Source organism: Clinocottus analis, unplaced genomic scaffold (genome assembly GCF_023055335.1).
Source record: "Clinocottus analis isolate CAN_PGR_092001 unplaced genomic scaffold, fCliAna1.0.p SCAF_14, whole genome shotgun sequence".
In the NCBI taxonomy this organism is placed as follows: Eukaryota; Metazoa; Chordata; class Actinopteri; order Perciformes; family Cottidae; genus Clinocottus; species Clinocottus analis.
Window position 1 is genome coordinate 7,121,181 of NW_027175865.1, and position 27,655 is coordinate 7,148,835.

General features: G+C 40.2%; 1 protein-coding gene across 5 annotated transcripts in view; it reads left to right on the top strand.

Annotated features, from left to right (window-relative positions):
* The window catches only part of csmd3b (CUB and Sushi multiple domains 3b), a 297,260-nt gene that overhangs the window by 195,325 nt on the left and 74,280 nt on the right, over positions 1-27,655 (top strand). For all 5 annotated transcript variants that reach the window (XM_068575849.1, XM_068575850.1, XM_068575851.1 and 2 more), the window contains exons 10-18: positions 908-1,029; positions 8,505-8,608; positions 9,895-10,007; positions 17,588-17,770; positions 18,072-18,398; positions 20,150-20,344; positions 22,655-22,793; positions 24,296-24,483; positions 24,878-25,066. In XM_068575849.1, the coding sequence (XP_068431950.1) occupies positions 908-1,029; positions 8,505-8,608; positions 9,895-10,007; positions 17,588-17,770; positions 18,072-18,398; positions 20,150-20,344; positions 22,655-22,793; positions 24,296-24,483; positions 24,878-25,066 (1,560 nt within the window). The remainder of the gene's footprint in view (positions 1-907; positions 1,030-8,504; positions 8,609-9,894; positions 10,008-17,587; positions 17,771-18,071; positions 18,399-20,149; positions 20,345-22,654; positions 22,794-24,295; positions 24,484-24,877; positions 25,067-27,655) is intronic.

Here is a 27,655-nt window from a genome sequence, read left to right on the forward strand (position 1 = left end):
CCGCGGCCTACCGCTGAACAAACTAATTATGGAACAAACACTGCTTCAAACCAACCAGAAAATTACCTCCCAACTCTAACAGGACGACCCAAGGACAGACAAGCAGGTTCTCTATCACATCCAGTCAGAACACACAGCCTAATAAAGGCTTGGTTGATTTATTGAACGGCAAGCACGTGTCCTTTTCAGCACCACAGTCGCTGTCTGTGAGTTTGCATGACTCGGTGTTGACATATATTGTGACATATGCTTCTCTGGATTCGCATTGAGACTCAACTCAAACTGCCCTGTAAACTTTGACCTCACTGGCCAACCACATTCTGCTGTATTGCTCAAGTAGAAAGAAGGAAGACAATCAATCTGTTCCATCCTGCTGTGGTATCTAATGGAAGATTTGCGTTTTGCTTCTTTTTTTATGATCAAATATAATTCCTACCCAGCTAGTAAGTTGTTGACTTTTAATAGATTTTGAAAGTAAATTGCTGGTGAGTGTCTTTATCGGTCAATACCAGGTAATCCTCTGGTATTTCACAGCCAATAGCTACCAATTAAGTACTTCTATCGAGGGAGATGTCGCTGACAGTATCAATAGTGTCTTTCTGACCTGCTGTTCTCCTTTCTGTTCTGGTCTGCATCTGGGTCTCTTCTTCTCTCTTTCGGTCACCACACTGCAGTCGTATCACTTTTAATTGGGTTTTCTTCACCGAATGTTTGATCCATCAACTCTGTTGTACTTGTTCTGAGACTCCGTGACTAATCTCATACCTAATAGCTTAATTATGAAGGCAAATGCCTCTCTGCTGTTGTGCTGTGACTCGACAGTACACAATTGCTGTTGCTAATACTACAAATTCCACAGCTGCTGCTAATAACGATGACCTTTTGTTTTTTATTGTTTTGTTCACAGTGAAGACATGTGGCAGTAATCTTCAAGGGCCGTCAGGAACCTTTACATCTCCTAACTTCCCAATTCAATACGAGAGCAACGCACAGTGTGTGTGGATAATTACTGCTTCAAATCCCAACAAGGTAAAGCGCCTTCTTTCTCTCCCTCTTTGTCTGTCTTTCAAGCGAATGCTTATATTCAAGTTGTTGTTATTGTGAACTGACACATTGCGATTCATCATTTTGGAACCAAATGGAATATGACCATTTGATGTGCTTATTGCATCACACGCAATTTGTGACTTGTGCAACACTCAAATACATGTCAATGTAATGCACACAGTAACAAATACAATATTGTATGACTACAGTGAGTACAGTATGTCATGTATGACTGTAGCAACTCAGCTTAAGTTGTTGAACTGAACTGGCTTTGAACTGGCCTTTGCTCCATTTTAATTTGATATATTCAATGTCCTTTTAATCAATATAACATCCTTACAGGCAATGACAATGTCAGCTTAGTAGCTTTTTTTTCATCACTGAAATGTGTTGATTATAATTAATGCATGAGATACGTAAAGGATATGCTAGTCAGAGCATATCGGTGTCTGATTCTGATTGGTTAATCCTGCAAGGGGCCGACAATAGGCTGGAGGTTAGATGATAGCTCTGATTGGTCGCTTTCTGTCCCAGGAGAAATGTGATTTGTATTCAGGGGACACTTCCTTATTCCGTTCAGGGTCACTGTGGTGACCGCTCTGTCGTCAATGGCAACACCTGCATCAGCACCATGGACACACACACACACACACACACACACATACACACACACACTTTAACATATGTGTGTGTGTGTGCTCAAATACGCACAGTGGCTCTTTTAACACCCCAGACACACACATACACACACCTGCACACACACGTTGCCGCTTTGCTCTTGCTCAAAACCTGTGTCCCCCTCTCTCGCCCTCCTCCTCCGACAACTCTCACTATCGGAGCCCAAGGCCTCTGCTTTATGGCCTCGAGCAATACATTCTCTGTTGAAGGCTACAATGAGTGTGTGACTGTTGAAGGCTATAATACTAATGCCCTCCTGCACACTGTTTGTGAGCGCATGCGTGTGTGTGATGTGTACAAGAAGTTGGAAATTAATGTGTAATGTATGGTTATGGAAATTGCCAAACACGTTGACCAGATTAAAGACCGGACCAACTGAAGCTACAGTACATCAACTCATTTTTATATCCTCCCATCGTTTAACAATTTACAGAAAGTCCCCTAACTTGTGCTATCTTGTTTCATTTTATCTGCTGTACATGTCATGCACCATACCGAATCATATGCATGTCTTTTATCATGTCAAGCTCCATCAAACTTGAGCTCTTCGGGGGTGTGTCAATTTGTACAGCACTTGACAAAAGAGGATGGACAGCCATTCGGAACAAACACAGACGCTGTGCCCGAGGGGCTCAGACACGCAGCACATGAACCAAACATGCCTGGTTCAGGTCCGACTGGTCCTCAATCTTTCTCTCTTAGAACATCTCCGCATTGCTTCGCACATAATGCCTTAATCGTCAACCTTAACAATAAACTGATTTGAAAGCAACTGGAAACGGTGGTCATGTAAGACACTTATGGAAATTGTGTGAGACAGAGGAACGGAGACTTCTTAATATACTAAGCCCGTTTAAAGAGACGGATGACGTTACAAAGCAAGAGAAAGGAATGAGCATGACAAAGACTGACAAATCATTTAGTATTACTCATCATCATTTCCCGTCTTCATTCATTTTTCATCTGTCTTGGCAAGTTGTTTTATTCATGTGGGACACCTGTGAAGAGGCACATATGAGCCATGAATATTTATAGTTTCATAAAGGAACTCAAACCTCAATATGTAAATGTGGATCTTTCTCATGGATTGTCATCTTAGGTGCTGTCAGACTTGTCTTACCGCTGTCAGATAAGTGTCATTTATCTCCAGTGGATTTGCTTAAGTTGGTGATGCCACAAGCATTAATCAATCAATTTAAAGATATCTCTTTTTTTTTTTTTAAATAATGTTTTTCAAGTTTAGAAACACTACGATGCTATGCATTCTGATTTAAAGTAGCAAGTAAGAGCTCAAACAAAGCCTACATCAGTACACATGTATTGAATGAAATATTGGAAACTTTTAATACATCATTGAATACATCACATAAATGATTTTAGTATAAAGTACATCATAATATTGACTTTACGTTTGATTACAAGGTTGCAAGAATATATGGTCTGTTTTTTCTGACATTGGTCACCATCTATTGAGGAACGTTCACAGTTTGTGAACATCTCATTGTTTGTAGGTTAATGCCGGTGGAGGACCGAGCATTCTTTCATGGTTCAAGTGTATAGTGGCGAACGGAAATAGCAGTTTCACCTCTAGTGGAGTCAAATGTAATTTACTAGATTAAAAGCAGGCTTATGTTGGGCAGCTGGCAGAGGCAAACAGGCAGAGGGGAATAGAGTATAGTGGGAGCACTGATGGTCTGGCAATACCGGCAGTGAAAAAGTTATCTTCAATTAGGAGTCTGATGAGGGAATTAAGGGCGGTTTAGGGAGCAGGTGAGTGGTCAGTTGATCTTCTGAGGAAAGAAGGCAACCAGATCCACAAACACACACTCGGACACAGAAAAGAGAGAAAGAGAGAGAAAGAGAGTCATGGTGCGAGCACCACAGCACATTCAGAGTAGAGGAATAGTCCCAACTGAGCCGGCCTCTTACACTAGCAGAACACCATTTTTTGGTATTGCTTGTACACGTCTCTCGCCATTTCATCCTTTTACTACTTTTCTTTTATTCCCCTTGTCTCATTTTTCTTTATGTCTCTTCTTTATTTTTTTTACACTACCCATCCCTGCACCCCATCACTCCCAGAGGCACTGTCCTCAGAATTACCCAGATTCTTCGTTAAAGAGCTCAGCCTGAAACCATCATATTACTATCAGAAAGAGAGGGAGAGGGAGAGAGAGAGAGAGAGAGAGAGAGAGAGAGAGAGAGAGAGAGAGAGAGAGAGAGAGACAGAGAGAGAGAGAGAGGTAGGAGAAGGAGGAGGGCACTCATATCACTCTCTCCATTGCACCCATAGTCTACATTTCTCACTGCCTCCTCTTACTCTTGAGGTAAAGAGATGCAGGGTTTCTATCACAGACTCTTTTTTCTTTGTCTCTTTCTGTCTCTGTCAGGCCCATTCCCTCTCTCCCTCTTTCGCTGCCCACCCCTTTGCTCCCTCTTTCTCCAGTTAAGTGTTAATGGGCTTCTATAGCTCTCTGATGTTATTGCTTCATTTAGTTTTGGCAGAATGAGCCTTTAGAGCCAATTCATTCTCTCCTGTTCTCATTTAACCTTGGGGATGGCATGACGGGATGGCCATTATTATACTATACTCTCTACTCTTTATTGTCTTCTCTTCTATCTTTTTGCAAAAAACAGATCGTACTGTACTATTGTCTTTTCTTCATTTCCCCCATCATTTAGTTTCTACTTTTGCTTTTCTAATGTTGCCATCTTCTCTTATACCAACGAGTCAAAGCACTTTCACCATATCATCTGTTTATGATGCATAAGTTAACGTGACATTTATTGCAACTTCATGTTTGTGTCAGCTATTTTTTTGTTCACAAGTGAACATGCAAATGTTAGACCATGCCCTGTTATATAAACTGACAGCATTAAGAATGAACCGGCTTTGCGTCACTTCAGATGCATTTGCATGCCCAGTGTAATGCATAACCCATGGATGTACGAATACTGCAGTGCTGTCATGCTGCATATTTAGAGAAGTATCATCACTACAACCAAAGGAAAAGTAATGGAGTCATTCAGCAAGAAAGGAAAGTTACATGTGTGGGTCTGCTTTCTGCGTACTAATTGGCAGGCATTGAATTAAGTAATGCCCTGTGGACAGAAATCCAACAAACACACTGAAGCCATGAGGCAGAAATCACAAGAGAAGAAGACCCCTGCACTGTCTTCTTTTACTCGCTATTAGTGATTGAATGGCTTGCTTCTGTATTGTCTTTTCAACACCAGATGCATAGCACTTTCTTTAGGGTGCAGGTTTAAATGTGGTAAACAGTAAGTAAAAGGGCACTGTGACTCAAATACATGTTTCCGGACGGTAGTTGCATAGCAACAGAAAAGGCCACAGCCCACATAGTCTTTCCTGCAGGTTTCTGTTCAGAGTTGGTATCTAAAAAGGATCCAGCTCAATGAATCAGAAGTGAGGGGAAAACACTAAGTTGCAAAGGGCTTTGCCCATCAGTCTTCATCAGCTAAAGCCCGAGTCATCTCACAATGGTGCAATTTACACCATCTCGGCAGAAGCATGTTCAGGGGGAGCAGGTGGCAGAGAGTTTACTGTTACTGTCCCAGACAATCTATTATTCCACGGCCCCGTCTGTGCACTCTTTGCATCACTGACCGCGTAGCTCACCAGGTGTTTCAGATATTCCGACAGTAACTGTTACTTCAAGGTATCCTTTGATCTTATTATGGTATGGCCAGGGAGGAGACTACCCCACCTCATTGTCTCCACGAAAACCAAAGGAAGTGCTTTATCAAGCAGAAATTCAATTCTGTCGCCTCATTGGCTAGAAGCCATCGATGGATGGAAAAAAGGAATGCAGCAGCCAATTAGAAAGAGAGAGAGGGCTGAAAGTGTGACAGCAAGAGAGAGGGAAAGATAGGAGATAGAGAGCGAGATGGATGTTTCTATGAACGCACCCTATTAGAGGAGAGGAGAAATATGTAAAGTGTTCAGTTTCATCTATATCGCACACACACACTCACACAACACTGAAAGAGATACAGAACGCACGCATAAGCATTAACCCACACTGTCAGTAATGAGGTTCCAATCTAAGTTGATTTCAGTACAGTGTTCTCTCTCTCACACACACACACACACGCACACACACACACACACACACACACACACACACACACACACACACACTCACATGGACACATTGTGATGTAGCTATATCCCAGCTGTGTTTAATGCTGTGTGAACAGTGCTGATGTGGCATTAGAGGGTTCTGTAAAGGACGTATACAAAGAGAGAGATAGTTCAGTTTCCATCATCGGGTGTTTGAGCCTCCTCTGACTTTATTCACTTTATGGACAAAGAAGGCTGGATGGTCTCCATTACATATATAACTAACTAAGCCACTAACAGTCATCATTCCTTGCAGTTTGCATCAGATGCTGCCTGCTCAGCAACTGATCTCCTTTCATTTTCAGGATTTGTTTGGATGTATTTGTCATCTCCACTGCCCTCAACCCAAAAAGACTCTTTTATCATGTTTGTCGATTCTGGCAAAAACATTTTTGGGAGGAAATATTCCCAACTGTATGGTCAAATGTAATCCAAATAACATCTATCAGCATCTATAAAAGGAAGTTTCTCTTTTTAGATGCACGGATGCATGGAAGCTGTAGAAGCACGGTGTCTAATCACCGCTGGGACATAATATGAACCTTTAGGAATACATCGTAAAAAACACAGTTTGAAGTTCTTCAAGCATCCATGACGCATATATAAGCCCAGAGGGATTTGTTTATTGGCATGACATCCATTTTCTTTTCAAATTATAATTTTGATGAGCCCAAAAGACTAAAGTCTGAATGAAATCCGACCAGTACATTATGTACTGAGCGTAGTGTAACTACTAAAGCGAGCTGGTTAATGAAACTGAAGAGTAAGCCTTTAAATGCAAAGGCATTTCCTGCCTTTGGATAAAATGTGTAAAAACATTCACTACCTATCAGTGCACCAGTGCACCTTATTTATAGTCAGACTTATAGTATTGAAAGCCGGCTTTGGGCTTATAGGAATATTGTGATAAGTGTGAAAATGGTGACTATGTAATCACATAAATAGACACATTAATCTCCACAAAGCTGGGCCTGTCTGTATGAGTGAGTGTGTTTCTGTGTGTGTGTGTGTGTGTGTGTGTGTGTGTGTGTGTGTGTGTGTGTGTGTGTGTGTGTGTGTGTGTGTGTGTGTACTTGCCAGAGAGAGTTTAGCAGGTTTGTAGGTGATGCTTTAATCCAATCGGCCTTACATGGTGATAAGACTGAGTCAGCATTGTGAGCAGTGGACAAATCGCTGCTTCATCCTAGTAAAACCCCTCGTTTTACTGCTCTCTGGTCGCATCAGAAGATGGTGGTGTTGGTGCTTTTCAGCTTGCTTGATTTTATTTTGGCAGAGCCTCAGCCCTTGTTGAATTTCATGTCGACACAATGTCATGCAAAAACTAAGTCTGCTTCTGCTGCCACAAGCAAAATCAAAAATGAACTGAGCTCCTTGGTGTGAAAGAAATACAAATCAACCCCATGAACAAAAAGCAAATCAGGCAATACTGCCAACAGAGAAACAGTTTAACAGCAGGTGGGTGGAGAGGCATGGCCTCTGTGTTGTGTGTTCAGTTTTTCATTTGTTCCTTCTTTCTTCATGGATCCAATGGTCATAGTGAGGATAAGCTGTTTATACCTCATGTCCCCAGGTGCCCAGGTTGCAGATAGTGAAGGTGAAGGGAAAAATAACTTTATTTATGAAGCCTGACTCAAAGAGAATGTTTGAATACAGAGTAGAAAAACAGATGCTCAGAAATAAGAAGATATTGATAAGCACGTAAATATGCTTACTGTTAACAAGCCAGCATAGAGGAAACTCAGACCAGTGTGATGTTTTGGGTGTTTTTGAAGTCCTCCAGCAGAATATTGAATCTAGAAATTTGGAAATTCCTCACAAGGAAAGAGGAAGAGGAAGAAGGATGGGCAGAGTGAGTTTTTAGTCTCCCCCTGAGGGTCAAGTCAGAATTCTAGTTGGAAATATTCTAACACTGCACATTGCTAGCATCAAAGACAGGCTCATTATCACCCACCATTCCTCTTTGTGGCCCCATCCTTTATTCTTCCTTCTTCCACCTGCCTCCATCCTTTTCCTTCTCTCTGTCTCCTCTCCTCTGTCGCTTCTTATCCTTTCTGCACGTCTCTTCTTTCTCCCTGCTCTCCTTTTGCTCTGCCAAATGTGTTTCTCTCTGGTCTTAGATGAAACAGAAAGTGTTGGTTTAATAATTCCAGATCAGTCTTGAGCTCTGTGCTGATTCTCCCAGCTTCGAGTGCAGCCCAGGAGGTGTTTCTTGTCTCTTTCTAGTCCTTCTTGTAACACTGAATTAAACCATACCACAATGTGTGATGCATTAATGAATTCCTATGATTTACCCGTGGGTATGATTTATATATAATTCCATGAGAGGGGAAATATGTCTTTGATATGCTCATAGCTGAAGGTCTAAATATAACAACAGCTGTAGATCATACTGGCTATGATTGGGGTCAGTGGAGGGCAATATTATTTCATGTAATTTCTCATTTATTTTTTTGACCATGACTTACATTTTTAATTGGGATTTTTTTTTTTGTTGCTTTTTCTTATTTTAGTTTTAGTTTAGTTTTCAACGTAATTATTTTTAGTAAATCTGGTATCAGTGCATTTACCACAGCTATTTCCCGCAAAATAATTATAAACTGACATGTATGTGTGCATTTTTGTTTGTGAACTTTAGGTAATCCAGATCAACTTTGAGGAGTTTGACATGGAGATAGCCTACGACACGCTGACCATAGGAGACGGAGGGGAGGTGGGAGATCCTACAGCGATACTGCAGGTGTAAGTATTATTCTGTCCTTCTACAAAATCACATTTATGTTGTGTGAAAAGTTTAGTTTGTTTGCTTGTTTGTTTTTCTAATCTAAATCATGAAGGGTAGTGTGTGTCGAATGTAGACTGACTTTAAAACTTTCTTTTAAGAAATGTAGAAACCTGACTTATTATTCCTTTCTACATCAAAGTTAGGAAGTGCCACACTGTATACTCTATCTATGCCAACATGAATAGTGTATTAGCTGCTTGTGAAAATAAACGGTGAGAGCAACTTTCTTTTAGCGGCAACTGAGTATATGTTTGATTCATAATTCTTTCATCATGTCTTACTTTTACTACTTTTACTAAAAAAGCAACCTCCCAACGCCCTTCAAATGTAAAGAGCTAGTTGAGGAAAAAAAAAACACACCCTTAGCTTCTATCTTTCCTAAAATTCATTCATATGAAGTTGTCTTCTTAGAGTCATAATGATGAGATGCATACAGAGCAGGCTCTGCTGCCGCACCAGGCATACTATGGCTGCAAAACAGCGTCACCAAAGTAATATCATCAAATAAATTCCTTAAATATGAATGGAAGAACTTTCAGATAATGTGCCGCCTCAGCTGCATTTTTGTGATTATTAAATGCCAATTGTGTCACACCCATGCACACAAACACACACACAGTGTGTTTCTACAATGACCAGCTGCCTTCGTGAGCAGCAGCGTTGTTGTCATTCTATGACACGCCTCACAACACAGTTAATATGTTCCACATGAAGTCAAAATGATCAGAGTATGGTCTTCAAACACTTTTTTTCCATTTTCTCTTTGGTTGTTGTTTAAAACCATCAGCTACCAGCCAGCTAGAAATCCTCCATCTTCTTTGTTGCAAGTCAGCTCATTAAAGTGCAGTCCATATTATGTGTGCTCCACTTAAAAGATGAACCGTTCCTACATTTTGAAAGTGCTCCACATTGCCCAAAAGCATAACAGATGCGGACCTTCTTTTCAGTTCACTTTGGAGTCCGTCACTGTTAACTTTGGTGCCTAAAAGGTGTTGGCAGCCGGTAAAAAACGGTGGATCAAATGAATGTACTCTGAGCAATTGGCTTTCCCGAGGCAGCATTCTGCAAAACGAAAGCAAACCAAATCAAAGCATTCATTTCCAGCACAGGATGTCCCAGCAATTTGTTCACACCATCAGCACTTGAGAATTTGATTATGGCTATGATTGCAGTAATGAATATTATACCTTTAACAATGGTGATTATTTCGACAATGGATTCATACAAAATGTATTCATTCCAGCCTCTCGGGGAGCTTTGTTCCTGACCTGATCGTCAGCATGACCCATCAGATGTGGCTTCACCTCCAGTCAGATGAGAGTGTGGGATCCATAGGGTTCAAGATCAACTATAAGGGTAAGACATGAGCATGTGTGTGTGTGTGTGTGTGTGTGTGTGTGTGTGTGTGTGTGTGTGTGTGTGTGTAATGAGAAAAAGTAAATGGAACATATGTGAGTGAAGTGGCGAAGATATTGTCCAACTTAAAAACAAAGATTAGCGCAGAGACTTTTTATCAAGCTTGATATTGAGAAAGATGTGTTGCTCGAACAAGGAACCACCTGTGTGAGTTTCAACAGACGCTTATTTTCCAATGATTGTGTTTGGGAAACATTCTTTTTGGGCCAGTGTGTATGGAGGGATAAACACAGGAGTCGCAATACGTATAGCCTCTACGTCGAAATTGTTCCACAGGTCAGCTATGTTCCTGGGAGCTTGTATGTAGCTTGTTAACTTTGACAACCAAATTGTGGTGGGACAGTGGCATGCAGTTTTGATACATCGTGAACATCTTTTCTAGTTGAGTTTCAATGTGAAGTTCAAATAATAGAGTAACTAAATAGTGATTAAAAGAAAAGACAAATGCAAAAGTTAGTGTAATTAATCAATTACCACATGTTCATGTTTAAAAGCATCCTGGACGTCAAACCAACTTGAAATCATAAAAGAGGCTTCGCAATAGCAGCACGCATCCTCATCATTTCCCCTGAATAATTTCCCCATAGAGCTCAATTAATGGAGAGAACCACCATTAGAATGCATCCATGCTTAATATAATACTTCGCTGTACGAGCATGATGGCCTGACTTCCTTTTATTTTCATAGATTAAGCTGTCAGTATTCACTACATTAGGTATTCTTTATATGCTTTTAACAATGGAGAATACATTAAACCCCACCCCCACCCCCTGATACACAAACATACAATACTAATCGTTCATTCCAAGCCTACAAACTCCTTTATTGGATTATAGTTGATCACGCTGCATCGCCTCTTTCACACAAAAATTGTAGAGAAGTTATACCTTTGACATACCTTTTGCATTTGTACAACGCCGGCACAAAGAAGAAACGTAGAAACCATTCACCTGGATGTATGTTATCCAAAAATTTGACTTGCTCAGTCAAACCCAAATAGCCTTAAAAGTTCCATTAATACTCAGGATCAATGTGTTTTTCTCTGAGTGCTGACTCCATCACCCTTAATATTTACTCTAAAGTTGGACGCCTGTGGTATTAGCGGGTGGCAGTGTGAGATGCTTTTGAGAAAGGAAAAGGTATACAGAGATAGAGGGTGTGTGTGTGTGTGTGTGTGTGTGTGTGTGTGTGTGTGTAGGTGTAGGTGTAGGGGTGTGTGTGTGTGTGTGTGTGTGTGTACATCCCGTAGACCTTGACTATGAAATATAAATATTATCAGTAACTCTAGCCTTGCTGCAAAGTCACTGATGCACCACAGTGTGTGTGTGTGTGTGTGTGTGTGTGTGTGAATGTGTGTTTTTAGGCTTGTGTGTGTGCGTGTATATGTGTTTTTAGGTGTTTGTGTGTCGGACAGGTCCTCCATCAGTGAGCCAACGAAGCTGTAACAAGTCACTCACTACTTTCACTCCTCACATTCCCCCTGTCCTGTCCCTCTCTGTCGGCCTCTCTCCGTGTCATTTTTTCCTCATTAGCCATCTCTCTATCCCGACTCTCTCCTCTCTCTGTCTCTCCTTTGTACAATCACAACATTTTCTCTCCAGGTTGTTCTCTAATGCCCGGTTGTTTGGTTTCTCTGCTTCTCTCTTTCGCACCCTTTTTCCTTTTATCATACACCCAGTCTCTTGTGACCAGTCCTGCTTCTATGTTTCTCTCACTCACTCTTTCGCTCCTTGTCTGCGTCTCTGCTTCTGTTTTTCTCTGTCGCATCATTCTCTCTCTGTCCCTCTCTCTCTTTCTGTCACCATTCATCTATTATTAAAGCCAAGGTTATCAACCAAGCAACACTTTGACTCCACTCCCCATTGCAGGGCATAGAAATCACATGCACACACGCATACACACAGACACACACACACACACACACACACAGCAGTCCAGACTGTATATACAGCGATCTCGCCGTCTACCTTGAATCATGGTGTCACAGCTATAGATTTAAGGGAGCGTTGCAACATTATTGACACAATTTACATTAAAGATTCAGTGCGTTTTTGTCTATTCTATGAAATGTATCATAAGCTTATCTATCTGTCGGCACAGTCTGTAAAGGGTCTCATTGGTTTTAAACCATCTGTGTGAGTGTGTGTTTGTGGTGTTATCTGTTACCTCTGTACAACACTCTTTACATGTGCTTTATCATTGGGTTCAGCGTCAATAAAACAGCATTTCAGTGGTTTATTTTCATATTCAATATACAGTATAAGTAATGAAAAAGATATTGAGTGTATCACTGTATGAATGCAGAGTTTCTCTGTTTATATCTACAGAACATTATCTGATTTACAAATGTTATTTGATTTGTTTGAAAATGATAACTCATAGCAAGACACTCAATAAGATTACAATGGTTATCTAAAGTGATTCAATGTTGTACTATTTAGACTTTTTGAGCAGGGTAAAAATGATAATGAGTATAATGTTTTATTAATTGTATGAGCCAGCCTTAAAAATATTACCTCATGACTGATATTTTATAGAAAGTGGTCTATTTGTTCACATTGCTTGAATAAATAAAACATATTCAATATGAGAATTTATATTATTGTTCAAACTGAACAACCAACTTAATACCACACATAGCGTGCACAGGAAATGCGCTGAATTTTCTTGGAATGGGCGGATATGAGATAAACCTTTCTGAAAATCTTATATGTAATGTAATGAAATATTATGATCACATGGTCAGTCTGAAGGGAGGCTTGGTGTATTTGCCTTCAGTTCCTCCTCTCGTTTTCCTCTCCGTCCTCAGTGATTGTTTTGTGTCTTCAAATGGCCGGAAGATTTCTGACGGCCCTTAGCAGTGTTCCATCTCCAGCTCATCTTAGTTTTGAGATTTTAAGGGCTACAATTCAAATGCAGCAGCTGCCAATTGGATTGATGCAGGAATCAACACTGCACACAGAGAAAACCTTCTGCTCCACTTAGGAGCAGCAGCTGATTCCTGCCAATTGAAACAGGCACAGGTGCTCATTTTCCCTCCACTCACCTGCTGCTCACTGAAGGCACATTGTGGCCATGGATGTGGCGAATAGAGACACCTGTCACCACATCGGATTGATTGATGCCCGACACAAGCTCTTGATAACAATATCATTTCTAATAAGTATCGGTAGCACTTTGTAATAAATGCACACTATTTAGCATTAGTAAAGCATGAATACAATTGCTCAGTAAAATATACATTCCCGTTATAATAAGTGGTGTATACTTTAATACAGTACATAAATCTGATTGCATGTATAATTACTTATTAATTTGCAAGATGGTGGCCTTAAATATTAAAAAAAGAATGCTAATATGTGCTTCACCTTTCAACCCTTTTCATTGAAATACCACTATTTCCTTAGTGTTTTAGAATTTGTTTCCAGCGATGAGTCATTCCCTCGAGCTCCGGCTTTTTTAAGTGCATCATTCCATCATCCTGTGTTATATAACGCTGTGCTAGGAGACTACAAAGTGCAGCACAAACATCAAGTGGCTGCCTTACAGCCAGTTAGTTGTAAAAGAAGGATAGATGGTTTGCATGTCAATCTCTTGACAAATGTGTTGTTGTTTTTTTAATCTTGTTTGCTTATTAACAGGCTGGATATTACTTGGTTTAAACATTAAATGCTATTATCCTACCTGCAATTACCTTGCAGTTAAGTCCTGTGTGTAAAATACATGAGACTGTAAGGTGTGATGACAATTATCTTCCCTCCATTTGATTCAAACTATATCATTGCTGTTCAGGCTGCTTTTTTTCTCTTCAGGGTCGTGATGTCGGCTCTTGCTTTTGAAATTTTATTTGAGATTTTTCATCTGTTTTTTAATAGTTTTTAATATGTGAGGTATTTTATAGGAGGAGAAGATGTCAAGGTGCATTTTTACAGCACAGCTGACCCCTGGTTGGCTAGATCAGTTGTGTGTGCGCGCGCGCGTGCGTGTGTGTGTCCTTTCTTCACGTCTCCCTGCATTTGTGCACCCATTTCTGTCTGGCTTTAAGTTGTCCGTCTCATTATTAAAAACACATTTAGAAACATGGTTAAGCTCAATAACAACAGCCTCTCATATTTTCAGTTATTAAATTCCGCCCTAGCTGACCGCCTGCAGTTAGTTAATATTTCCTGCACCCATGCTATTTGTGTTGGGTCTCGCAGGATCTGAATCCTTTTGCAGCACTGTAGTCCAGAAACTGAGCAGGACTCTCTTAATCACACTAAAAGCTAAACATAATTTCCCTCAGAGCGACTGAAACACCATAAAATATCAATTTATAAAATATTTTTTCACAACATAACTAGAAATGTGGTTCAATTTTATAGTCAATAACCTTAATATTAGGGTGGTGAGCCAAACCCTAACAGATGTGTATGTGTGTGTATGTGTGCGTGCGTGTGCAGGCATGCATGTGTGTGTTTGCAATCCTGTGAAGAACAGGGCTTACCTTATCACAGAACTGTCAGCAGCATTTTATAGTACTGAATTATTGACTCATGTAATGGTCAGTCCTCTTGTAGCCACCAATGTTCCTGATATTAAAATATAATATATATCTGCCAACCGTTCAGTCAAAATGAATCTTAAAAAAATGTTCTTCCTCTCATTTAATAGATTAAAAAACAAATTATACATCTCATACATTCCAAAGCATGTATGGCATTGAGTAACCCAGCTGTGTGAAATACATATGCTGATTTTCTATTTTGACCGATGGTCATTTCAAACTGCTCTTAAGATACGTGCACAGAAACTAGCGAAGCAATGTGATACTCACTTAGAACCTATGAGCTGTCGTTCTGGCTCTCATTGGTCATGAAGTCATTTGAAATGCTTATCAAGAAGCAGCACCAGATGGTTTCGGAGCTCATTAGACTCTTTGTATTTAGTGGAAGCAGAAGAGACACATGTAAAATGCTGCTTTAACCTCTTGGCAGGATTTTGTAGGTTTTATTCCCTTGTTTTGATGTAACAAAGTGTACTAAAGCGATAGCGTTCTCACTGGTGTTGCATTTATTTCCTTGTTTATTCAGATTTTCTAACATGTTCTCAGATGGGGAGCAGGAGTGACGGTAACATCTGAGTGGAACAAAAATACAAACATGCCCTTTAGATCGCAATGTCCTTTTCTCCTACGTGTACTTTCTGTACGTAGATTGTAGAAATCTTTGTTAGGACAGGAACATTCTGGAATGTAATGATGATGTTGGAAGTACAAGCCTCTTCAGGGTCATGAGATGGACTCTGGGGGTTAGATTTCACTGCAGACTGGAGTGATGCATTTCTGCCCCATGATGTGTCCAGATGAAAGAAAACAGTCCAATTATAATCTCAGATTCTGAAGTGCCATGTACAGAGAGTAACAGATATTTGGGAGTTTCACCATCTTTTTCACATTTTGGGCACTTTATGTAACAAGAGCCGACAGATATTATGTATTTTAATGAGAATAGAAAATGTTTGTCTTTCTCATACTCATCTTCTATCAAATCAACCCTCAAAAGCTCTTCAGTGACCTGGTTTGAAACTTGAGAGAGGCAGAGAAATGTCAGTATTGCGAGTGTAATAAATTAGATCATTTTCATTTAAAGGACTATCCTCGCTGATGTCTACAGGGGGAACTAGTCAAATGATCCTCTCCCTTTTGGTCCCAGATTCAGACATCCACCAGCTAATTAGACAGGCTGAGCTTCTCATTAATTCCTCACACTGCGAATATGCTTGAGTGCAAAGACGGTCCTCTCAATTCCTCTTCTTCTGTGACTTGTATAGATATCTTAGATTAATTTTTTTATCATGAGACAGAGAGAGAGAGAGAGAGAAAGAGAGAGAAAGAGAGAGAGAGAGAGAGAGACAGAGAGAGAGAGAGAGAGAGAGAGAGTTTATATGTTTGTATGCATACAAGTGAAATCCCATATACAATATGGTGTGATAGAATATTATAGGACAGAGTGAGAGTAATGGGACTCAATGTGCAATCGCAAACACAATATTGAAGTTATACACACACACACTCACACACTTGAAGGAGCCTAATCCCCTTTGTGAATCTGTCAGCCTTGTTGTTACAAACACAATAGGATTATTTGTGTGTGTGTGTGTGTGTGTGTGTGTGTGTGTGTGTGTGTGTGTGTGTGTGTGTGTATGTGTGTGAAAGAGAGAAAAATGTGTGTATGCCTTTGTGTGATGCTACCGGAGAGACCGACTGGATGCGTGATTGTTTGGCTCTGCTGATGTGTGTGTGCAGTGCATTCATGTGCGCGTGTGAAAGTAGTAGTATGGGAATGTTCCAGCAGTAGGCCTGTTTTCTCTCCAAAGCAATTTGTTTTCTAGTCTTCTGTAAGGCGTGTGTGGGTGTCCGTATGCGCGCGCATTTGTGTGTGTGTGTGTGTGTGTGTGTGTGTGTGTGTGTGTGTGTGTGTGTGTGTGTGTGTGTGTTCATGCACAAGCATTTGTGTTAGGCAGGTTGTGATTGGTTGAGTCTATGGGTCTCATAAAGACGATGTCATGATGGAAATTAATGCAATACATCACAAACATGCACTCAGACACTCACACATATATATACGAACAGACAGACAAAGCACACACCTTTGCTTCCTGCCAAGGGCCACTCCTATAAATAATACTGAAAATAGGGGAGGGAGCGGGGGAATAAAAGAGAGAAAGGATGGGGAAATAGAGGGTTTGTTTCCTGAAATACAGTACATGAAATTTTGAAAGAGAATTATTGTGGCACCTCTATATAGAATCAGAGAAGGAGCTGTGTAACCTCATGGTGTAACTGAATGTGAAAGAGGAAGTGTCATGAACATGAACACAAACTCAGAGGAAGGAGGCAGGCAGGAAGAGATGCATGGAAACTTGCTCGAGGCTACGTGAACTAAGAAGTAGAAATTTGCCTTACGCAGCAACCCAAGAGCAATCATCTTTAAGCAAGCCTTCATTGAGTTGGCAGTATATTTCTGTTCAAAATGGATGATGGGCTCTTGCAGCATGACATGGTGTTTCACAGCAGGAGAAGATGGCCATTGGGTATTTGAGGATGTGAACACTGCATGGAGACCACAAATACTGCTAAAGCTAGACTCCAGATGCTGGAAAGGCAAGGTGCCAAATATATTCACTACAATGCTGAACTTAAAAAAAAAAAGCCAGAGAAAAAATGCCCCCAAAATATGTAGAACAATACATTAACTATCTATATAAAATAAAACAAGAACACACTTTTAGGAAAAGATACTTTGACAAATACTGCTCCTCCAGTTGCATGACAATTAGCAGTGTTTTAAAACCCTTTATGCTTAATAAATATACATTTTCGAAAATGCTCTTTTCGGTGCACTATTTTTTCCTCATCCGTGACGAATGATCTTGTCACAATATAATAACTATTTGTCGTATATTCCATTTGCATTGTTATGCAATAGAGGGATAACACTCAGATGATAATGTCTCCTTGTGATTTTGTGTCTTTACAGAAATAGACAAAGAGAGTTGTGGGGATCCTGGAACTCCTCTCTACGGAATAAGAGAAGGGGACAGCTTCTCAAATGGAGGAATCCTGAGGTTTGAGTGCCAGTTTGGCTTTGAGCTGATTGGAGAGAGAACGATCTCCTGCCAAGACAACAATCAGTGGTCAGCAAACGTCCCCATATGTGTATGTAAGTATTCAAATCAGGTGTAGGTCATTTAAGATCAAGGCTGCAGAGGGGGGAAAAAAGCCATGGCATGTACTCTGCTGTTATGTTGATAACATTCAGTCTGACCTGTCACCACGGTGACAGGACAATGTTTATTATGGTCTAAAGCAGATGATGACTGATAGTGCTGTGGCGATGAATATTTAACAGGTAATGTCTCTTTCTGCATCTCTTTCCCTTTCCTTTCTGTTTCTATTTTCCCCCATTATTTCTTATTATCTGTCATTTTGTCTGTCTGTCTGTACTCCTCTTCCTCCCGCAGTCCCCTGCATGTCCAACTTCACAGCTCCCTCAGGAACTGTCCTCTCCCCAGATTACCCAGAAGGCTATGGGAACAACATGAACTGTGTCTGGCTCATCCAATCAGATCCAGGCTCCAGAATTCACTTGGCATTTAATGACTTTGATCTTGAGGCGCCCTACGATTCCCTAACTGTGAAAGATGGCGAGACAAATGATGCCGGCGTCATCGGGAGGTTCTCTGGAGCTGAGAGTCCATCCCATCTAACGTCTAATACGAACACGCTGAGGCTGGAGTTCCAGGCTGATCACTCCATGTCCGGAAGAGGATTTAATATTACATACAGTAGTATGTCATTGTTCTATTTCTTTTTATTACACATACTTTTTTTAGATACAAAAAATATACATTTTATGAAATGTTTTGTAAAACAGGAACAGGAAATGAGGCAATACTATATTGACAGTATTCAACATCCGTTTTTTCCCCCCACAAATTTAAGTTTAATACATTTTTATCATCTCATTTAAGTCTTATTTATCTTTTGCATCAGAATAATGCATAAGCATCTGACCCATTGTTATGTTTTAAAGTTATAAAATAGTACTTCTCACATGACTGTATATACATTTCATGCACGACTTTCAGCCTTGACCTTTAACAATTGAGCTAAACATGAGGTGGTTTCATTATAAAACTGACTCCATACACACTTGAAAACTATATGTGGCCTGAAATTTAAGCATCACAATTAAAAGAACGATAAAGTTGCTTATAACCTCTGTGGGTTTATATTACAACGATCACTAAGAAAAAGTAGGTGTATTTTTTTTCATTTGAGATAGAAGCTCTTGTATTTCACTAAAAGTTAGATAAGACTGTCGGCATCCACAACGGAAAGAATTGTTTCAGAAAAGACAAAAAAGACAAACTTCATTGATCCCAGAGGTTTCATGTGGTCAATTCAGCAGCTAAGAATAGAGCTGTATGTTGCAGAACAAAGGATATTAAATGAACACTTTTTGGTCGTTTGTTTGGGCCTGTTTGTTGTCTTACCCAGATCATTATTTCATCTTTTTTATATCTGCACGTCCAGTACAAGGAGAGGTCCAGGAAGTGTTTAGCCTTGCTTAACACAAAGACTAAGAGCGAGCGGAAACTGTCTGGTTCTGTCAAAAGAGAAACAACACAACCACCAAAATTTCCTTTTTTAAACATCATACCTTGTGTCTTTCACCCGTGTCAAAATAGAATCCAAGACATTAGTGTTTTAGGCGAAACTCTCAGAAGTTCTGTCTCCATTGTAAAGTTGTCAGCTGTGCAGACTTTTGTAACTGATCAAAACCTCGGTGACTCTTAGATGTATCGATCATAGCTCGACAACAGGATACAACATGTACAGTAAATAAGATAGTTTTGGATTTGTTGGAAGGCCTATTTGCTGATTTTTGATGGTGCAATTGAACTGTTTGACCCTACTTGCAGTCTTTGAGCTAATTCAGGCTAAACACGTCCCCACACCACACAAACTGAAAATGGAAATTAATATTGATCTTCTTGTCTGACTGAGAGTTTGACGGCAAACATACAAAATGTTAAAGTCTTCCTCCGAAAAGTTTCTGTACTGTACATCTGTGTTTTAAGCAAACAACATTCTGAGTAAATCAAACGGGTCACTACATTTGTCATTTTTTAATCCCTCCATCTCCTGATCACACTAAATTTCTTCAACTGGCAAAACATGAGAAATGGAAGGTTGGACTTTATAGCGTTCTGATCTGAACCAAATTATATCCTGAAGTGGACACGCTCACATAAGAATCAACCCAAGCATGTCCAAATATATTGTAGCATCAGAAATGAACATGTTCACAAAGCGATAGAACAGATATATTACACAAGATGTTTTACTGATCAGGACTGAACTCTAAAAGATGGACTTCGTTTTTAAAAATGTCATCTAAATGTAGCATGTAAATGTCAGTAAAATAGAAATCTTGTATTATGTATTAATATATCTTGGTGTATGTCTCTCTGGGTGTCTAGTCTCCTATATCATCCTCCTGATATCTGTGTATCTTTGTAACTTCTAACCATAGCATTTGGCCATAATGAGTGCCCAGACCCTGGTATTCCCATCAACGCTCGACGCTTTGGCGACAGCTTCCAGCTTGGCAGTTCCATCTCTGTGGTCTGCGAGGACGGTTTCATCAAAACCCAAGGAACCGAGACCATCTCCTGTCAGTTAGAAAAAGGAAAAGTCATGTGGAGTGGGCCCATCCCCAAATGTGAAGGTAAATATTGGCTTTTTTGCTGATTAAACTATTAACTCAGGAACAACCCAGGAAGTGGAAATTAACTGCTGTCAGCTCGACAGAAGGAAAAAGATATGGAGGTGTCCAGTGAACCTAAAGGTCCAGGGAAAGAACTATTAATGCACTGCTGCCAAAGATACAGCTATTAGCTTACAAGAATACTCTGACTCTAGCAGACCCTTTCTTGTAAGCTACACATGGGAAGAAATCTATAGAGAAATGTGAAGTTAATGACACAATTAATGGGAAGGATCATAGTTGTATATAATAAAAATCAAAAGAAACTTTGAGCACTGATCTGCTCATTAGTCATTAGTCAACACCACTCATCTTTGACTGCAGCAATTCAATACATAATTATAATGATATAAGTTTATAATTTTCACACTATAAGTCATATACCACTCTCATAGAGTCAGTAAGTATATACCCATTTAATATTTCCATTAGCGCACAAATAAACTCCTCATATCAAAGTACAGGGAAATGGAAATGTGATGTCTTCATCTCAGGTGAAACAAAAGTAAAAATAGTGCTTGAAATGTAACTCTGCTGTTGACATTACAAAGAAAGGCCGCGCTAATTATGCTCCAGGTCATTTAATGTCCTCAGATCCTTTGTAGCTAATGTGTGTCTGTAACTACTTGGATGGAAATCCACTAACTTGTATTCAGGAGGTACAGACCAGAGCTAATTGACTTCAGACACTAAGTTGAACTCTAAACAAGATAAAATGTAAATGAAGACTGGAACAGAATGGCTTCTGGCTAATGTGTTGATTCTTCTCCTTTGTGATTCTGAATGTTAACTGTGAATATGCCTCATTCTTTATGTTCCTTGAAGTATACTTTTGCATTTAATGTCATCTTTACGAGTGCAATCAGGGCAGTTAGCGACCAGCTGGTGAACAAAGTGTAGCATAGAGAGTGAGATATATCCTCAGGGGTTGGTGGATGTATGTATAATGGCAACAGTTTGCTAACACAGGTTTATTTTGTCCCCTGGCCGAATGGTGAGGGAATATTCAAATTTGACCGGCCATTCATAGATAACTATTGTTTTTTTGGGCTGGTGAGTGATGTAATTATACTAGCCACTTACATACTTTACACGCATTTGTCTGGTAAATTATGCTAACGTTGTGCCCTGCGTTCTGTCTGTGTGTAGTGTTTACAATTTGTTGCACTGCCCCCAGGAGACCAAATAAGTCCATTTACAGTAGGTGTATATAAATACACTAAAACAAATGAAATTTCATGCTTTTAGGCTGTTAGAACAGTAATAAGGTATCCAACAGGACTTTAGCTACTTATCCAAAGTAATTAGAAAATCATGATTTACTGTTTAGTTGTGAAATCAAACCAATTAAACGTCTCATCAACCAGTGCACTGTCACAGCAAACCATCTGTTTTAGACCAGACCATTGTCTGAATAAATAATCAGCTGCTAGTGAAGCTTATTCCGTAGCCAAAGATACCTACAAAACGGTGTGCAGAAGACTTGGTGGTCATCGGGGGCCCCTACCTCGTGCGCCAGTATAATGCTGTCCTCCAAAGACTCAATAAGAAGTATGCAGGATTTCATGAATTCAAGCCAAGGCAAATAGGCTTGTACACACTTTGCACACACATCACTAAGGCTTATATGGTTATAAATAAGGCCATTCGCACAACGCAACAGCTTCGCCCCAAAACAAAATACGCACAGCACACTCACCTCTCGCTACCCGTTCACACATGCACAGGCTCAAACCCGACGCACACCTTGGCTCGGCTTCTTCTAGTTTCCGTCCTGTTATCAAAGAAGAGGAGGGAGAATGTCCTGCTTTAATCCAGGTTCTTACAAAAGGCACTGAATCTAATGTGTCCAGAGGGGGTCCATTTAGGTTCACAAACAGACGCGTTGCTTCGCGCAACCCGTTGGGGCTCAGGCTAACTCTGTCATTTATGGCAAAAAATGGTCTTTCACACTCACTATTTAAATTTTGGGAATATACGTTTTACAGTCTAAAGAATGCAAAAGACATAACGTTTTCAAAATACATGTAAGTGACAATTGCAAGTAATAATAACCAAATAGTTGACTCGTGATTTAGAGACCCCACTGCTACTAAACCCTTCCAGATCTGTCGGGTGTCAGTCTTACTTTGCCACACATCAACTTGGATAATGTACTTCACCTCGAGTCAGCCAAGTCTTGAGCGGTCTTGATACAAATCAACTTTCATCTTCCTCTTTGTGTCCTCTGTGTCTCCCTCCACCCACCTCCTTCTGTCTCTCCTCCTCCAGCCCCGTGTGGAGGCCACTATTCAGCCCCAAATGGAGTGATTTTGTCTCCTGGTTGGCCCGGTTACTACAAGGATTCCCTCAGCTGTGAGTGGGTGATTGAATCGGAACCAGGGCGCTCCATCAAAATCACATTTGACAGGTGGGTGGCATGATTCTTTGAGCATATTATCAAGACTCTCAGAGCTCTGAATAGGGCAGCACTATAGATTCATCCGATATGATAACCGTCTCTGAAAAGTCATAGGTTGTCTAATTTATGACATTACATTTAATTTAGCTGACGCTCTGGCTCTCTTCAACCTTGTTTTGTCTGTAGCATGTTCACTCAATGTACAGACATATGACTTTATTGGTTGTGATAATATCTTGATGAACAGTAATTGTATTTGAATGCAGTAAAACATCAACATTGTGGTTTTTAAAAACCATCAATGTGATTTATCCCTTCAATGATAACTTTGTTTGTTTTTTTCCCCCCTGGACCAACGGCATCATTTTTATTTTAAACATTGGTGGCAGGACATAGGAAATAGAGGACTGGGAGTTCCTCTCATAAAAACACAAACATGAAAACAATATTGTTGATGAATATTTATGTGTATTATATTTTATGATGAAAATGGTTTAATTTGTGTAAAGGAAACCACAGAGTTAAGGCAACAGGTGACAAAATATAGAAAACATAAGGGATCATGAGATACATCTTCTGTAGATACATTTTTCTCATTTAATGTTAAAATGTTAAAATACCTGCTAATTCAATACACACATGTAGGAATGATTTAGTCTCCCCATCGCTTAAGTGACTCTTGATTTGGTAGCCGCTTTAAATATGCATGTGGCACCAATTCACCTTAATGATACATACATTAATTTGAATTCCTTTAGAAAAACCCTGGGCCACAATAGCACAAAGGTGTTTTAGAACGATTTCTGCTTATATTCTTTCTGCATATTTAAAACATATCACACATGTTTTGGCACTGGCAGGCTGATATGGTAACAACATCACAGGAATGACTGTTCAGAGAAATACAAGTTTTAGATAACACTTTTTTTAGTCCAATTCTGCAACACCGGTGTCCAGTGACACTTCTTTCTCCACTTCTTACTCCAACTCTCACTCACATTGCCACCATGGCCTTCAGACAACAAGTCACGTGACACACTAACAGAAAGAAAAGGTAAAAAAAAAACAATTTGTTCTTCTTAGGGGTCCTTTTTCATAATGTTGTCAGACACTTGTAATAACAATCTGAGCATGTCAGAGGCAAGTGCAGGCACTTTAATGGACATAAATTGAGTCACCTAGACACAAAAATATGAGAAGATAGAGTCCACGATGAAAATTACTGAAGCTACACATTCAATGATCCTGAGAACCTTAAATTTAAGCACCTCAAAGAAATAAACTGCAACAACAGTTTTGTCTTCATGTCGCTTTGACAAACGCTCGCTCACTTCAGTGTTTAGGAATGAATGTGTCAAACAGATCCAACATTAGGTAGTGAAGAACATAAGCCTGCGTTTTTTATGCAGTCTTGGGTTGTCCTAAATGTTTGAAATTAAATATGAAGGTCTGCATTCCAGTGTCTCTTTAAATGATCCACATTGTGATACTCTGATGCTATTGTCTCACAGGTTCCAGACAGAGCTGGGTTATGACTTTTTGGAGATCCACGACGGGCCAAACCTCCTGTCTCCTCTGGTTGGCTCCTTGAATGGTACTCAGGTGCCACAGTTCCTGTTCAGCACCAGCAACTTTCTTTATCTGCTGTTCACCACCGATAACAGCCGATCAAACGCTGGCTTCAAAATACTTTATGAAAGTAAGTTAGAAACAAATGCAGTATTTTTATGCATAAACACATGTGGACTTGCCTTCACAGATGCAACGCTGTTTTTTAAATATTGTCTATGCCTTCTACAGATCACAAAAATTCACACACTCTTTATACACATAACAGTAGGTGTCGTGCATGATGTCAGGACACAACCTTACACTAGTAGCCCACCAGGCACAGATTCACAAGCCGGCCTGACATACAGGTCATCAACTGCAATGAGCAAACCACCTTGATTGCACAGCATGGTGCTTTATGTGGAGATTCGAGCCATCTGTGAGTTTTAGATTATGCAGATCAGCAAAACTGCAGATACTCGTCTTTATGCACATTTATACCATGAAGACATCTCATCCTTATTGTGTTTTTTTTTTTCCAGGCGTTACAGTGGACAGCTACTCGTGCCTGGACCCTGGTATCCCCGTCAATGGGATTCGGTATGGGCAGGATTTCTCCATCGGGTCCACGGTATCATTTGGTTGTGATTCTGGCTACAGACTCAGCCACGAGGAGCCTCTAGTATGTGAGAAGAACCACTGGTGGAGCCACCCTTTACCTACATGTGACGGTAAATACCAATTAAATAGCCTCTCATAAAAAGAAATAATAAATATATATAATGTACAGTAGTTCTAGTTTTCCTTGCTCTACTAGTTCATGCCTGATCTATGTTATAGAACTTGTGAACAACTTTCATGGACATAAGAAGGCCTGTTAAATTTGGTAATGATGTGTTCAAACTGACATCGTCAAAATAACATAACATAAACATTAAAGTATTGAATGAGATGGTCTTTTAGATAGTGTATATTGAAAGTCCACATTAATCTGACACCCACAATGATCATTCTTAACTCTGTATCCTATATTGTTAGAAGTAAAACATATATCTTTATCTTCATTGTCCTCGTAACTTCAAAGTCTTTGACTTTTTGTTGACATACATTATCATAAGATCACAATCTTTACCACCAATAAATGAACTCCAGCACAATCTATGTTTAATGTGGGCGTTGGTGCATGACCGTATGCACAGTGGTCAATGTGGGAGCACCTACTGACACAGCATGGTCACATCTCGACTGCAGTCTTGCTCCTGATAGTTACAGTAAAAGAATTCAGTTCCAAAATGACATTTTTCAAAAATGCCTTTCATTCTTCCCAAGTAATGCATTTTTAAGTGATTTACAAAAGTGAAGGTTATTTTTTTAAGAGACTTGATCCAAAACAAATTCCAAACCAAAATAGATGATCTCACTGTTCCATTAAAAACGAGACACAAAGAAGCTGTTCAAGAGATCAGAAGCCTACCATCCCTGTATAGGGAGCTGAGTCACACAGAACATGTTGTTCTGCGACAAAACCACTGGTTGAACCTCTCACACACACACACACACACACACACACACACACACACACACACACATGCATACTGGGGCAATTTGCAGTGAAGGCAGCTGTGGCTGATAGGGGATGATTTGAGGAGAAGATTAGAGATCTGTGGGCATGTACAGTGTGCGCGTGTGTATGTGTGCGTACGTGCCATGTGCCTCCTGTCACCTCCTCTCCTGTGTGAAACGTGAACACAGGAAGGTTTGCGGTAAGGTTGACGAGAGCCTGTGTTGGCTGTCACCTCCTCTCTCTTCTCTCCCAAATCAAGGAGTGAGAGGGGGCGCAAGAGTAGCTGAGGGGAGGAGGGGATCTCTGTCTGTCTCTCTCACTCCAATCATGGAGGAGGGAGAAAGGAGAGATGCTGCACTGCTGCATCAGTTTTGTAGCTGCTTGCTTGGTTCGGCTTGTTGGCTCATTCGCTTGTAAACCACATTTCAATCGCTCAGTTCCCGGGACTGGCAGTGGTTTCCGAGGAGGAGGCAGTTTGAGCATATAAACATCAAACAGGCAGCCTGGAATATTTGCGGGCTAAATGCCATCAGACCGTGTTTACACTGTACTCATGCAAATATAGGTACTATTTGCTGCTGGGGTTGGTAGGAAATGGTCTAGCATGATGATTGACAGGTCAACGATGAATGGCAGCAGTAAAAGGTAGCTGACTCAGCTCTGGAAAGTGTTGCAGAAATCAAATGATGTTCATACTGTGGATTAGGAATCAAGCAACATTCCTTTAGTGGATGTGGAATATAAAATGACTGACAAAATGGCAAGATTGTCACATTCGCCAAATGGAAAGATTACTATTTTGAACTCAACTAGTTCATGTAATATTCATATTGAAAGAGGACTAAAATATATCAGATTTTCTTGAAGCCGGAGGATTCCCTTCAAGCAATGCATACATTAAAATGAATCTAAGTATGATTAAAATTACTTGGTCAACCTTTCATGCAATCCAAACATTGATGTTTTAGTGGAATCACTAAACCCAGCATCATTCACATTATAGAGAGAAAGGCCTACTAACAGACAGAGGTGGAGAAGAAGCAATGCATGAGATCTTAAATAAACATAAGAGAAAATGAGATAATCTGGCGGAGAAAGAGATGTGATGCAGCGTTTCAAATCTCTCAGATAACTCAGCATTCAACATAAGGAGCTTCCTGGCAGAAAAGTGTTAATAATTAATAACGATCTCTGCGTGTGTGTGTGTGTGTGTGTGTTAGTTGGATATATTCTCCCTCCTCACCCTTGTTTTCAGGGATGCTGACGTCGTAAAAACGGTTGAGAGTGAATATTCTGACGCTCTGTTGTGGATTTGATCAAATTTTCAGTGTCTGACCTGTTTGATGTTGTTGTGGCAGAGCTCACCATTGGGTCTCAACAGAGTGTAGTCTGAGCAGCAGTACTGGTCAAATGACCTGCTCAAGGAAACTTCAGCAGAACTTTCTGGTTTGACCTTCTCCCAGCTGCTCTGCCATCGTTGCACTTTTGAGGTAATGTTATGGCATTTTATGGGTTTATTGTAAGAGGAAATGACAGGCCGGTCGGCCAACTATAAGATGAGCCGAGTGGAGCGAGCCGAAATGAAACACCTTGCAACACATGCATGCATTAGTATGCATAGAATGAGCAATTTCCCAGCTATTCCGAGGACCTGGTCTCAACTCTGAGCATCTCCGTGCGAGCACAGGTCTCTTACTGCATAACAATGTACACGGCTGAACCGCGTGCAGAACTTGCAGGTTCATCCCGAGGCCGC